The sequence below is a fragment of the Acomys russatus genome, chromosome 10 (assembly GCF_903995435.1).
Source record: "Acomys russatus chromosome 10, mAcoRus1.1, whole genome shotgun sequence".
Classification (NCBI taxonomy): domain Eukaryota; kingdom Metazoa; phylum Chordata; class Mammalia; order Rodentia; family Muridae; genus Acomys; species Acomys russatus.
Window position 1 is genome coordinate 1,896,780 of NC_067146.1, and position 14,191 is coordinate 1,910,970.

A 14,191-nucleotide genomic window follows, 5' to 3' on the forward strand; every position below is an offset into this window, starting at 1 on the left:
AAGTCCCACAAACAAACATCACAACATTGAGAGTATCTTGCACATTCATTTGCTTTATTTCTCTGTGGCATGTAAATCATGAATGGTTTGTGGACTGTTGCTATGTACATGAGATATGGTCAAGAAAGAAGATTTATACATTTCAAAGCACACTTCTATGAAAACAAGTTGTTTGGTACACCAAGTCCTTCCTTCAGCTCTACCTCCTTGAAGATCCTTCTGATCTCACCGCCTTCCTGTATCTTAATCATTTCTCCAAGGCCCTCGTCCATTTCAAGTGAATTGACCACTCCAGAGAATGGCTGTTACTCTTGCTCTTGCCTACCGTTGCCTCACATCCTTCCTGCTTCCTTCCTGTGTTCTTTCCCTCCCTCCTCCACTATACTCTCAGCATGTTGCTCTCCGCCCTCTATGCCACCTCACAAAACTTTCTTCAGCATACTGCTTAAGGCTTTGTTTAATTGAAACAGGGGCTGCCATGACAAGATTTTTTATTTCTGTTGTATCGTCAGGAAAACATTGGGATCCCCTACACACACACACACACACACACACACACACACACACACACACAGTTCATCATCGTGGACCACTTTCATCTTCACATCTTCAATGAATGTCATATGATGAACCATATATACCATACTAATTATATAGGTCCATTAAAGTGACCCAGAGCTACCATCATTGAGAGTTATACACAATAAAAAATAACAAAAATTCATAAAACATTCTAGTCATGCTGGCAATAAAACAGTTGATGATACACAATATTTATATAATTATGAAGTATAAGTAATTTAAATTTGTTTATAATGTCTTGCTCTAAACATTTATGAAGAGCTCCATGTCAGTGACTTGAAGGCATGTAGGCTGATTCTTCTGTCAGTCACATTAAGACTTAATATCTGTTGGAACAAACAAACAAGAAATGTACTGAACATTTGTTGTCTAAAATTTTCTGTACACACACCAACAGGGTGAGAGTCATTGAGCCTCATGGCCTTGACACCAACTACTATTATAGCTCCTTCTGAGGAGGATGTTTCCTAATCCTTACAGTAGAATGGCTGTTCTGTAATAGCAATGACGCCATTCATAAGCACTCAGAACAAGTGCAGATGAAAGCTGAAAATGGCACCCTGTCTTCCACTCTTCTGATGGGGTGCCAGATCTCCTTTCACTTCAACTTCTGCTGTCTCCGCAGAGCACTGACCCATTGCCTGGGAAAGCGAATATTGCTGCTTTCCTGTGGCAAAAACTGACCACAAGCCTCATCATAAAAGCAAGTTTTAACTTGTCCACAAATCAGTCCACGACTGAATAGGGGAAAGTTCTTTAAGAGATCTTGTTAAAGGTGGTTGACAAGAAAACTGCAGTATAAGAAGGCATTTTAAAATTATGAAACTGAGGAACAAACTTTTTTCCCAGGCCAAGAAATCATAAATTGTTCATGTTTAGTACACATACACACATATGAGAGAGAGAGAGAGAGAGAGAGAGAGAGAGAGAGAGAGAGAGAGAGAGAGAGAGAGATGGATGATAGGAACATACATACATACATACATACATACATACATACATACATACATACACACATATATATAGATATGACACAAAAGTTGTGTGGGAAGGGAAGGGTGGGTGGATCTGAGGAAAGCTGGGGGAAGGGGTGAATAGTATAAGATTCTCAAAGAACCAATAAAAGTGACACTAATCTCTAACTCATGAGGCTAAGGCATTATAAATACCTCTTTATATTCAAATTTACTTTGATACAGAGTAATTGTGTGTCTCTATCTAACATTTCCTCTATAATATCATTTAAAATATTAAAATATTGAGATAAAATCTAAGCCTGTGGAAATTTCTAAGAGTTTCCTATAAATTTAATGGAAAAATGGTAAGAAAGAATTGTTCCCTTGTTTCATCTCTTTTTTCTCTTTTCTTTTGCTTTTTGTTTTTCTTTTTTTTTCTTCCTTCTCTATGGCACCTCAAGGAGTGGACCCACTCTTTTTGCAGAAGTTGATAATGCCTGACATTTGACAAGATACAGTAGTTCAAACTGTTTAAGAATGAGAGAATGAGAGACAAGTATCACTTAGGTTTTCAGACAAGATGGTAGATGTGGAAAGTAGGCAACACCAGGTTGTCAATTCCCAATGACAGACCATGCATTTTGCTTTATTTCTGCACTGTCCAAATCTGACACTGAACACCATGTCTGGACAGCATTACATGAAGCATCCCAGGCTTGGGGAATACCATGGAGTGTTCTAGTGGACACAAACCTGGCTTGTGGTGTTGTAGTTGTAGGCAACTGCTTCACTGATGTTGCTCCAAGAGATCCTCACGCTGTCACTAGAAACACTGCCCAATCCCCATATTTCAATGTAGCCTAGGTACAAAGGTGCTATATCGGTGACGTAACTGTTAACAATTTCATCTTTCTGCAATGCATTCTGTCAAATTGAAAATAAAACATGAAAGAACAAATATCACAAATTAGTCCCCTTTTGGTCTTGACTTTGTTTTAGGCATGAATGCAAATCACTTATGAGACAGCCTGAGTCAATATCTTTTGTTCTCAGGTAGTGAAAACCATGACTTCAGCTTCCTGTAGCCCGGCTGCCCTGTCCCATCCACTTTGCATGGCAACCATCAGCCTGGTCTCTAGGATGGTATTCTAGTTCAAGGATGGCCTTGACCTCTGGGAGGTACAAGTCTCAAGTATCAAGCAATGTTTATTCTATACATGGAAAGGTCATAGCATGTGCAGTGATTTTAAGGGCAGCATAAGAAGGAGGGTTAGATTTCACAGAAATATTATCCAGCTGTGAAGTAGTACATTGAAAACAGTTACTGATGAGACACGGATAGGTTAAATCGAGAAACATTTCTGGGAGCATGGGAAATTTCCCCACAGTCTGGAAGAAGGGGAAAAAATGAGCAATGAAGAAATCTATGAAGTGCACACACTGACCCCTCGTGAGATCTGGTATCCTACCAAGACAGCAGAAGCCAACACTCCTGTCATCACATCAGTCACACTCACCTGGCTGACAGAGAAACTGGCCAAATAGTACTGTTTTGTGGTATCTGCAAACAGACAAATGGTAAGATGTGAAATGGGCCTAAGTGATAGGCTCCCAATTGCTGACTTGTCTTAGCTGAGAGGTGGGGTGATATTCATTTTTTATTTTTTGTTTTTTTGTTGTTGTTGTTGTTGTTTATTTTTCTTCATTACAATGAGCTTGATTTTGCAATGAAAGTTTTTGATGGAAATTAGCCAGATTCTACACCCATCCCCAAAATGGACTCAGCGTTTGAAATGAACACATAGATGGATTTGTCAGATAGATACTTCATATTAAAAAAAAATCACCTAAGCCCACCTTAAGTAACTTTTCTCACACTCTACCACTTCCAACATCTCCCTAGACACCTCAGAATTTCCAGATGCTTTTTTGCTAGAAGCGCATGTCCACACATGTCAATACACTGTGACTGCTGCCTTGCTTTATCTTAGATGGTAACGGGTGGTTTTGAATGTGATCTCGAGAAAACGTAAAAGAAAAAAAAACACTTCTGGGAAAGCACACTGTTTGGCTGTGTGGTGGAGGTGATGGAAGTTGGCTTGCTGGGGCTCAGGGCTCCCTCTGCCTCCCCAGTGCTGGCCTTTTTCTCATTTACTCCCCACTCCTCCAGAAACCACTGGCTTCTTCTAGAACTCTGCTGCCCACAGCAGAAGTCACCATATAAACTAAGCTATGCACACTTAAATGACTGTAAGTAAACTTCACCTCCTTAGATACCCTTGTGGTGACATTTGGAGTGTCCATTAGACACTGGTGCCTCCAGCTGTACTGAGCAGCAGTCGCTCCTTGGGCCATAAGTTATACTACATAGTAAAGAGTATTTGAGTCATCCTCCTGAGAGGTTGCCAAGTCCCTAAACTACTGGTAGAAAGTCCCTCACACACACAGTAGTGTGTCTAGCATGGTCTCATTGGGACAACTGTGTAATTGGAAACAATGCATAGATCTTGGGATAAAAGGCAGGAATTTGAGATAAGCAAGAACCCCAGCCAGCCCCTACTCACCGATGCTCTTCCCATCATCCCAGAAGAGCCAGCCCTTAGCAAGTCCCTCATCATCCAAGGCAGCCTTGAGGCCCATAAACTTCTGACGGCTGTGGTGGAAAGGGAGAGAAGCAATAGGTAAAAGCACACTCAGCCATGAGCCAACGGGTTTCACAGGAACAAAGGAGCAAAGTTAATTGCTTTCTGAGGTGGAGAGTCAGTTCTCATACATTTGGAAATCCCAAGAGCTTGCTCTAAGTGCATGCAGGTCCCAAATGAATGACATCACCAAAGCAACTAGGGCAATTTCCCAGTAAGGTTTCTTAAATTTAAAACACCCAGCTGGTTTCTTTCTCTCCCCTTTCCTGAGGCTGGAAACCTCTTTCAGGACCCAGTACCTAAAACATGCAGAGGACAAATGGTTGAAGTTTTGAAGACTGATGTCAGGACCAGGTGGATTTCAGTGAGCAACTTGCAGCCTCTTACTGGGCCTGTGACTCGGTGAGTTACATAGATAATAAAAGCCCCTTTCCTCATCTGTGGCATGGAAATGATGGTGATATTCAGCTCAAATGATTGCGTTTCTCATTCATAAAGAAAAATAGAAAATCATGAAGCAAAGCTCTTGGTCCTGGCCTAGCCCTAGATGTGCAGCAAGCTTTTACTTAATGCTAGTGATTGATGACTCAATATAAAATGAGGTCCAGAGCTCTTAGATATTTTAAGGTAAAGCAGCCTTAGATATCAGTAGCCACATAGCTAAATTTTTCCAGCAATGGCTTACTTTAAATAAAAAGTTAAAGATTCTAAAAATATGAGTTATGACAACCCCTATTTTAACTCATATTATTATAAATGTCACTTCTTAGATCTGCAATAACACAGGCCTTGATCTAAAAATGACTGGTAAATACTGTTCAGAGTTCAAAGTTTTTAAAAAAGGTTCAAATAAGAAAATGCAAAACAGACAATTCAGTGAAAATACTTTCAGATTTGAGAGTTTTACTCAAGGGATGATGAGCCTTCTCTGCACATGATTAAGCCCATTACTATGCAAAGCAGAGCCCTAGTACCCTCCTCACCTCAACTGGGTGTTCATGGCAGGCTCCTGCCAGGGCAGAATGTAGCCCCCACGGACATGAAGATTAATGTGCTCAAGAGGGGCTTGCAAAATCTTCCTCTGTCCCCTTGCATTAATATCTACACCCTGTGGGAAAAAGAGGGGAGATGATGAGAGATGCCAACATCCCTGAGCGCTCAGCAGATATTCCAGCCACCTCCTGAGCTTGTCTCCTGGTCCCCACCATTCAACACATACCAGCTATATACTCTGCACTCACCTGCTTCATGGAAAACATCCTAAAGACTTATTTATGTGCCTTCATCTTTGAATATACTTGTCTTATTTGACATCTTTGTCTTGCTTCATGTGGCATCTTTATCTTTCTTATCCTCTTTTCCAAGAAAGTCACCATACTGGTACCAAATTTCATGAGGACATTCAATTAGTATTCCACACTACCACGCAGAATTGATGAACTCAAGCAATTCCCCTGCCACTGCCTACCAAGAAGCTAGGACTCCAGGCTTGGACCATGGTACTCAACACTCTGGTCCTATCCTTTGTTATGCAGTAATGTTTCTGCCCACTAGAAGACAGTAGCACTCTGTCTCCACACTCCATGGTGTGTTTCTATAAAAAAATAGTTTTGTAAAGCACCCAAGGAGAAGGAAAACAAAACAACTTCGTGCTCCTAGAATGGAGAAACTCCTTTGTCCTTGTCACCCAGATCCATTGCCATGCCCTTGAACAGGAGCAGCTAGTACGTAGCCCTGCTTCTGACCTGCCTGCTCTTTGCTCTCCTCAGAAACTCAGAAGAGATGTGCTAGTCAGAAGGCAAGGACGTTCCTTTCCTTTGATTCTTCCCTAAGAGCAAGGCTCTGCCTTATATATGTCCTTCAAGAGATCATCTCCGAAATGCCTTCTCAAGACCCTTCTCTTCCGGCTTGTCTTGCATAACCACTACGGCCCAGGTATCTGCAACAGAGAACCCCTGTGGTTGCCCTTGTAAGCGGACATGTGCTGTTTAGACATGTATCTGAGGGCTCACTTATTATATAATTATATCGAGGGCCTGGTCTCGATATCCTGAGTATCTATGCCAGAGGTTCTCCTCCTGAGAGTGCTGACCCCTTTTGGAGTCAAATGACCATTTTACAGGGGTCACATAAGACCAACAGAAAGCACAGCTTTTTACATCATAATGTGTAACAGTAGTAAAATCACCGTTATGAAGTAAGCAGGAAAATAATGTTATGGTTGGGGTCACCACAACATGATGAACTGTATTAAGGAGCAGCAGCATGAGGAAGGTTGAGAACCACCGTTCTACACCATGGAAGCAGATGTTTAATAAACACAGAAGCAAAAGACTCTATGCTAGAAGCAACAGTTCCCTTATGGCACAATTTCAAGAGGTGACTAATCGCCATCATGCATAGTGATGACATACAGAAAGATAACTTCACATGTGAAGAACATGCAACAAGCCACACACTGATCGAGAGGCTTTCTATGCCACTCGGCTGCTCTCTAATATTGCTCTAACCCCATTAGACTATGAGAAAATATAGGTCACAAACACACAAAATAAATGGCTTGTGTAAGATAACCACACATGGTTTACAGGGAAGGGATTTGGGTGTGGGACCTGTCAGATAAAAAAAAAAAAAAATGTACTCTACTGCTGTCATGTTGCATAAACACGTAGAAAACTCACCGTGTAGTAGTCATACCAGCGGGCACTGGGGAAATATGCAGAAACAGTTCTGGCTTTCTGAAATGAAACACAAGCGAGGTGTCGGTAGTGGAACTGTTCTCTCAGAAAGAGGGACCAGTGTATGCAGAAAAGAAGTTACAACAGTAATTTTAGCTATAGTCTCATTATCCCAAGATCAGCAATAGCAGGGAGGCCTCTTCCTTCTGTTCTCTTTAAATGGAAACTCTCCTGAGCAGCAGTTCCCATAATGTTCCTTGGAATGTACAACTTGAATCATCGTTTCCTTACAAAAAAAAAAAAAAAAATACCCTAGTTCGCTTCTAGAGAGATAAACAACTATGGTTGGCTATGCAGCAAAAGGGGAAAAAAACTATGTATAGTAAGATTTGAGTAATATTAAATAGCCAGTCTTTAATCAGAAACCAAATTGTTTTAAAAAGGAGTTAAAAAAAAAAAAAGATGTTAGCGGCTTCTAGGTCTCCTTACATAAGAAAGTGAGGAGCAACCCAGCAGGAGTGAGATGACACACACAGTGCTGCAAAGCAGCTCACCCAACAAACTTTGTTTTAATGGTGAGAGGACTGACTGCTTGCAATGAATTCCTTTTCTACAGTCTGCACCTGACCCCAAGCTCCTTATACTAAATAGGGGAAAGATTATATATTCAATTATAATACGAGGTTATTTATTTTCTTCACTGTCCTATGGAGCAGAGTTGTTAGGATAATTTGAGAAAGAGAGAATTTGAGGGCAGCCACACAAGTGGTTGATTTTGCTGTGAAAGTTACTAGAATTTAGGGCTGATTCTTCACAGGTCTGAGAAAAATTGGTGAACCAGGGATGGGTGGAAAAAAAAAGGATTTGTTACAGTTTTTCCATCACTGGAAAGAGGACTTTCTATCCCTACCTTGCCCATAGTGGTGGGGCAATGTAAAAAAAAAAAAAAAAAAAAAAAAAAAAAAAAAAAAAAAAAAGATGAAACATTTTTGATGAAAAACATCCACATGAGGATATTGCTTTGAGTCCAAGTTATCAGAATCAAGAGGTAAACGTCTCTACTCTAAGAGGATATCCTTCTCTGTCCCCCAGGGCATCATGGATGGCCTGGCTTCACCTCAATTTCCTGTAGAACGTTTAATATTTCTTGGCTCAGTTATAAGAAAGAGAACAAAAGACAAGGTGGAATAAGAGATATCCTGGGATTCTCCACACACAGGCTTTCTCCTCTCCAGCCTGACAGCTGAGGTCCTTTTACCCTCAGAGGTCTCGGTACTCACAGGCTCCAGCACAGGGCTGACCAGGAAGGCTGGACCCAGCAGGAACTGTCTGTCTATATTCCAGGTGTCCCGGTCTGACACAAATCTGGAAAGTGAAATTGAAGTGTCACTATCAGATCCCAACATGGCCCCAGCCTAAGGGTCTGAAGAAATTCTCATGTCTGGACTCATCCAGACATGCAGCTGAGCCAGGCAGCATCGCTATTCTCTCTATTTTAAACAGGTTATGTAGACCATACTCCCTAAGAGTCATTTCTCTCAAACTTCAGAAGCCGTTTAGTCAGGCTAGTTCTCTGAAATATCTCCATTTTTCTTCAGCACAGCACATTTTAAATATAAGGATAGTCCTCCTCCTTCAAATTCTCCCTTAGAATACCCACTTTAGTGATATTAATGAATTTTGTCTGTATAAATTCTAGAAGATAATATGTTCTTTGCATGTCCAAATAAGGAAGAAATGACACTGTTTGTGTCTTGTCATTTAAAATCTTCTTTTGTTAAAAAATAAAAACCTTCCATGTAGGACCTGTGGTGTGTATAATACTCAGGTATAAGGGGGAATAAAGGCTGTTCTCTGCTTACAGAGCTCAGAACAAAAGGGGCTGATGCCTTCAATGAGAAACCATGATTTTATCATCTCCCATCCTGCAGCTTAGATGAATCACCCATTGGTCCACAGGTTTCCTGCTGGACACTCACTCATGGAGAAGAGGCCGCACAACTGTGCTGCCATCCATGTGGGCCTGGTACATCAAGGTGTAGAGATATGGCAACAGGGTGTATCTGGTCTGCAGCACACTTCTGGAAATATCTTCAAAGGCTTTATCCCAGGACACAGGGTCTTGTCTCTAAAGAAAAGAAAAAAGAGTGTTCAGAACACAGTCATAGTTCTCAAGGGAGTGAAGGTCATTGAAAGTTTATCCCAAATGCTTCTACCCAACTGGACTAAAAACAATTGTACCTGAGACCTCAAGAATATACTGAATACCTAGCACACAGCCACATCTTTCTCAGGAAAATGTCTCCAAAAGATATTCTTTATGCAACATATAGAAAAATACTTCCTAAACATAAAAACTCATCAAAATAACACTGAAGAATGTGATTCATAGGCAAGAAGGCTTAATGGCTTTGAAGCTGTCTCGGGGAAGACAGTCAGCAGGAAGGCTCTCAGAAACTGAGGTAGCACATCTGGTGACATTATGTAGGTGAGAATCCTGATGTCCTACCCTGGTCCCAATGGTGTTGTGGTTCCTGGAGAAGGGGTAAAAGGCGCCTAGCTGCATCCAGCGAACACACATCTCATACTCAGCATCTTGAAAGAACCCACAGATGTCTGCCCCAGTCTGAAACAACAAGGAACAAGGTGAGCTCTTGCTGCCTTCTGAGAGACCCTGCCACCCTCCCGGGGGTGGGGGGTGGGTGGAGCAATCCCAGGACACTTACATAGGAAATGCCAAAGAGGCTGAACTCCATCATGCCTGCAATGAGAGGTGCAACAGGCTCAGGACAGGCACTTGCCCTGTGCCTTCTCCTCCCCTTCACCAAGGGTCCTGCTCCCACCCGTGTCTGCAGAAGCCCCTGGGCATAGCCCACACACCGATGATGGACTTCCCCAGCTGGTCCCAGGCCGCTGTGTTGTCTCCCAGCCAGTGTCCTCCCCAGCGTCCAGAGGAGGGGAATGTGGAGCGTGTGATGACAATTCCCCTCTCTCCTGTCACCTCCTGCATGGCTCTGGTTGGGACAACATGGAGGCAAGATGAAGGAAAGGCAAAGGAGAGCCTAGATCTTGTTCTCTGCAACCGTTGGGCTTAGGGTCCTGCTGGCTGATAGAGACAATGATACTGATGCCTTTCACAGTGGTCAGCTCACAACTTTACTGTGTGGTAAACCCGTTTCACTGGCCCCAAATGTTAAACAATCACAAGACCTATCTATTTATCCACTTGACATTTGATTGTCTATAATTGATGAGATAAAGGATAAATTCCTTTACTAAACTACAATGGTATAAGTTGTATTATTCATTGAGGTCACCAAGTGGGACGATGCTAATTTTGTAGACTGCCCAGAGACCATGTATCAAGAATGTCTAAAAATCTCTTTAGGCATAATCCACTTTTTAAAAATAAAATAGATCATAGCACCCTATTTACCTTTGTGTCTTCTAACTAATGCTCTCACATCACCAGGTACATTGTTTAATAATTTCTTCCATCCTCATTCATGTGGTCTTCAAAGGAAGAATTAGTTTCTCAGTGTTGAAACCTGCCCTCCAAGTAATAGCCAATGAATGCGCTGTCTCCGTGCTAGAGTACTCTTTGGTTAAGAAATAAGACTTTCCAGACAAGCAGGTCTCAACCCCTTTGGGCTTCGAACAACCCTTTCACAGGGGTTGCCTAAGGCCATTGGAAATATCAGATATTTATATTGCGATTCATAACAGTCGCAAAATTATACTCATGAAGTAACAATGAAAATAATGAGGAGCTGTATTAAAGGGTGCCAGAATGAAGGAGGCTGAGAACCACTGTTCTAGACAATTAACCACTAAATTCTTCTTATTCTCTAGAATGGAAAATAGAAGGAAATGCATGGAAGTTACACCAGTGACTGGATTTCCCCACTGATAATGCCAACTACAGAAAGGTGTGCCACTCACTCATAGGTGGGTCTGGTCTGGGACCACCCGTACAGGCTGTGCACATCATAGTGCCGTACCCGGGAACCATCTGGAAGGATCTGCTCACTCTCCATGCACAGCGTCTTGCTGCTCAGGCCCCTGTCCCTGCCTTCCACATCTGAGGAGGGATTTAAGAGTGAAAAAAAAAAAGTTCTTATTGTTCTCACAGTTGCCTTCTTCTTCTCTGTTTTCTAAAATCTTCATAAGACTAACAGGACCTCCCCTGGTCCTGTCATTCTCCCTAGGAGCAAGAGAACAGTGCTCAGCACTGAACTGTAACATCCCTGCAGGTTGTTTTCAATACCAAGTTCACTGGAGAAGCTGGCGGTATGGGAAAGAGCACAAGTTATCACACACTCACTATGGAGCAACCCCGAGCTGCATTTTTAATGTACAAATCATATCCTATAATTGCTGTAAGAGTTGCATCCCTGATATAGGGTGTTTTGAATATTGGCATAGAAATATTGAGACTTAGAAATATCACTTAAAACCTAGGGAAGGTCACACAACACAATAATTCATAGAACCAATATATAAATACTACAACTCTAAAGTTCCTCAACTCCCCAAGAATGGGAAAAGCCCTTATTTTATAATCACTGAGAGCAAATACATTTCTGGAGATAAATTAATGTAAGTCTGAAAAACTAACACATTTGTCTATTAGAATCCTTTGTAGATACTATCACTGTTGGACGCTTTCTGTAATGACTATTGAAATTTGTCAAGAGGCTCAGGTTCTTTAACATGCATACACACACATACACATGCGTGCGTGCATGCACACACACACACACACACACACACACACACACACACACACACACACACTGTGTTTAATGTGTTTTGTCTGTGGCCATAGTACACCACAGGATCAGTAAGACCCACCCTTGGTGGTGAGGGTAATTGCTAGCTGCTGGGCTCCAGCAGAGCTCATCTTTCCAGCCCCAGATAGAAAAAGCTCAGGGTCCTTACGTGGCATGTAGGGTGGATGGTTCAGAGTAGCATCACTGCAGCCAGAAGGAACTGCCCCGTTCACAAAGCTGGAAGGCTCATTCATGTCCTACAAATGGCAGAGATACGGTTTGCACGTAAAGATACTTACATCCTGTCAGAAACAAGGAAGTGCTGAATAAAGCTGACAGCCTCTGGTGATCCCTCTAGATCCTTCCCCAGGAGAGCCATCATATTCTGGGGGTGGGGGGTAGCTGGAAAGTACAATTAAAGCCACCAGGTCGAGCAAGCTTCCACAAAATTTCCAGCAATCATCACAGCAGCTTTGCATTAGGCATTTAGAGGACCTAATGACTGAGGACCCGAACTGCTCCACTCTTTGCCAGAGGACGTGCACAGTGGCACCCCCACAGTCTTCCTGAATGGTTATCATCTTCTCATCTACACCAAAAAACTCTAGTGTGCATATGCACACCCACACCTATCCCTGTGTCCACAGATACACACACACTTACAATCCACAGGCCATCAAACTTCAAGCTCTTTGTCAGGTTCTGTGTGTTGGTGTGGAGTTCTTTAATCTCCTTTTTCCACCACGTGGCAGTTGAGGTACGGAAAAAGTCTGGGAAGGCCACATAAGCTCGGTATTGCTGTCAAAGTAACAAAATTCACCTGTCACAAATGAACACACTGGCCAGCAAATACTTCCTAGGAACTTGACTCAAATAAATCTTTATACTATGTGGTGGTAAACAATGGTAGCCTGAATATACTCTGGCCTTATTTTAGAAACATTAAGGGCAGAAATAAATAAACACAAACTACACCTCTTCCTTCTCATGCTCTTAACGTGTCCACAGACTGCTCTTTTTTTTTTTTCATGTCAACACTCTGAACTCACTATTTCATGTTGTTGCTTCCCAGTCTGAAAGTGCACCCCTAGTTCCTAATGACTCTCCAGAGACAAAGAAGGAGCCATGAGAATCTAGAGGTGGAAAGTCAGTCTTCTGGTATGGAAAGCCAAATTGGACAAAAAGAACCTGTTCACTGGGAATGAAGGAATAACAGTTCATGATATTGGACTGACTCTCATGCATCTCTGCTATCTATGATTGCAAGGAACACATAAAAACCATAATTGCATGCTAATTAGTGTAAGAAGTCTTAAGGAGGAAACTCCACCCTCCCTTTCTCTTCATCTGCTCTCAAATAATTAAAGCAATGTCTATATGAAAATTAAATCCAGGATCTCACTCCTTAATTGTATTGCCAGCTTTAGAGAGCTAGGGCTTTGGCTAACAGTTTTTAATTGATCTTTATATTTACATGTAATTACACTGGAACCTGAGAAGTAATTATAAAATGATTATACATCCTCATTATTTGTGGAATGTTGCCACTCAGAAACAGCAAGTATCAATAAATATAATATGCCTAATATGGCTTGCTTTGGGATGTTTTGGTCTTTGGTGTTTTTCAGTAAATGGTCTTCCCCATATTATTCATCATGTTATGAGAATCAAAGAGCTATGAATCAGAGAGGTATCAGTGAGAGATGGTAACCATAAAAGAAAGCTTGGTCTGGAGGTTAAAACTATATAAGGTTCAATGTCTAGATACAGGACAACACACCCACTCTCTGAAATAAATGGAAAGGGGCCACGACTCCGAAGTCTGACTAAGAAGAAAGTAGAATAAAATCCCACTACACCTTTGTCAGAACAGAACAAAGCGACAGCCTACAGACTGAAAAAAGATCTTCACCAACCCTACATCTGACAAAGGTCTAATATCCAAAATATATAAAGAACTCAAGAAATTAAACACCACCAAACCAAATAACCCAATAGAGAAATGGGGCTCAGAACTAAACAGAGAATTCTCAACAGAGGAATATCAAATGGCTGACAACACTTAAAGAAATGCTCGATCTCCTTAGTCATCAGAGAAATGCAACTCAAAACAACACTGAGATTCCATCTTACACCCATCAGAATGGCTAAGATCAATAACTCAACTGACACCACATGCTGGCGAGGATGTGGAGAAAGAGGAACACTCCTTCATTGCTGGTGGGAAAACAAACTAGTACAACCACTTTGGAAATCTATCTGGCACTTTCTCAGAAAAATGTGAATAGGGCTTCCTCAAGACCCAGCTATTCCACTCCTTGGAATATACTCAGAAGATGCACTACCACACAACAGGGACATATGCTCAACCATGTTCATAACTGTTTTATACATAATAGCCAAAACATGGAAAGAGCCTAAGTGTCCCTCAGTAGAAGAATGGATAAAGAAACTGTGGTACATTTACACTATGGAATACTACTCAGCTATTAAAAACAAGGAATTTCTGAAATTTGTGGACAAATGGATTGAACTAGAAATTATCATAATGAGTGAGTTCA

General features: G+C 41.6%; 1 protein-coding gene across 1 annotated transcript in view; it reads right to left on the reverse strand.

The window, feature by feature from the left end:
* Window positions 1-562: 562 nt before the first annotated feature.
* The window catches only part of Mgam (maltase-glucoamylase), a 117,339-nt gene continuing 103,710 nt past the window's right edge, over window positions 563-14,191 (reverse strand). Inside the window, exons 81-94 of the mRNA XM_051151659.1 lie at window positions 12,294-12,428; window positions 11,800-11,887; window positions 10,801-10,939; window positions 9,739-9,872; window positions 9,585-9,619; window positions 9,368-9,484; window positions 8,838-8,986; window positions 8,139-8,223; window positions 6,862-6,918; window positions 5,164-5,288; window positions 4,103-4,191; window positions 3,056-3,099; window positions 2,292-2,462; window positions 563-908 (exon numbers count right to left, since the gene is read on the reverse strand). Of these exons, the coding sequence (XP_051007616.1) occupies window positions 834-908; window positions 2,292-2,462; window positions 3,056-3,099; window positions 4,103-4,191; window positions 5,164-5,288; window positions 6,862-6,918; window positions 8,139-8,223; window positions 8,838-8,986; window positions 9,368-9,484; window positions 9,585-9,619; window positions 9,739-9,872; window positions 10,801-10,939; window positions 11,800-11,887; window positions 12,294-12,428 (1,443 nt within the window). The 3' untranslated portion in view covers window positions 563-833. The remainder of the gene's footprint in view (window positions 909-2,291; window positions 2,463-3,055; window positions 3,100-4,102; window positions 4,192-5,163; window positions 5,289-6,861; window positions 6,919-8,138; window positions 8,224-8,837; window positions 8,987-9,367; window positions 9,485-9,584; window positions 9,620-9,738; window positions 9,873-10,800; window positions 10,940-11,799; window positions 11,888-12,293; window positions 12,429-14,191) is intronic.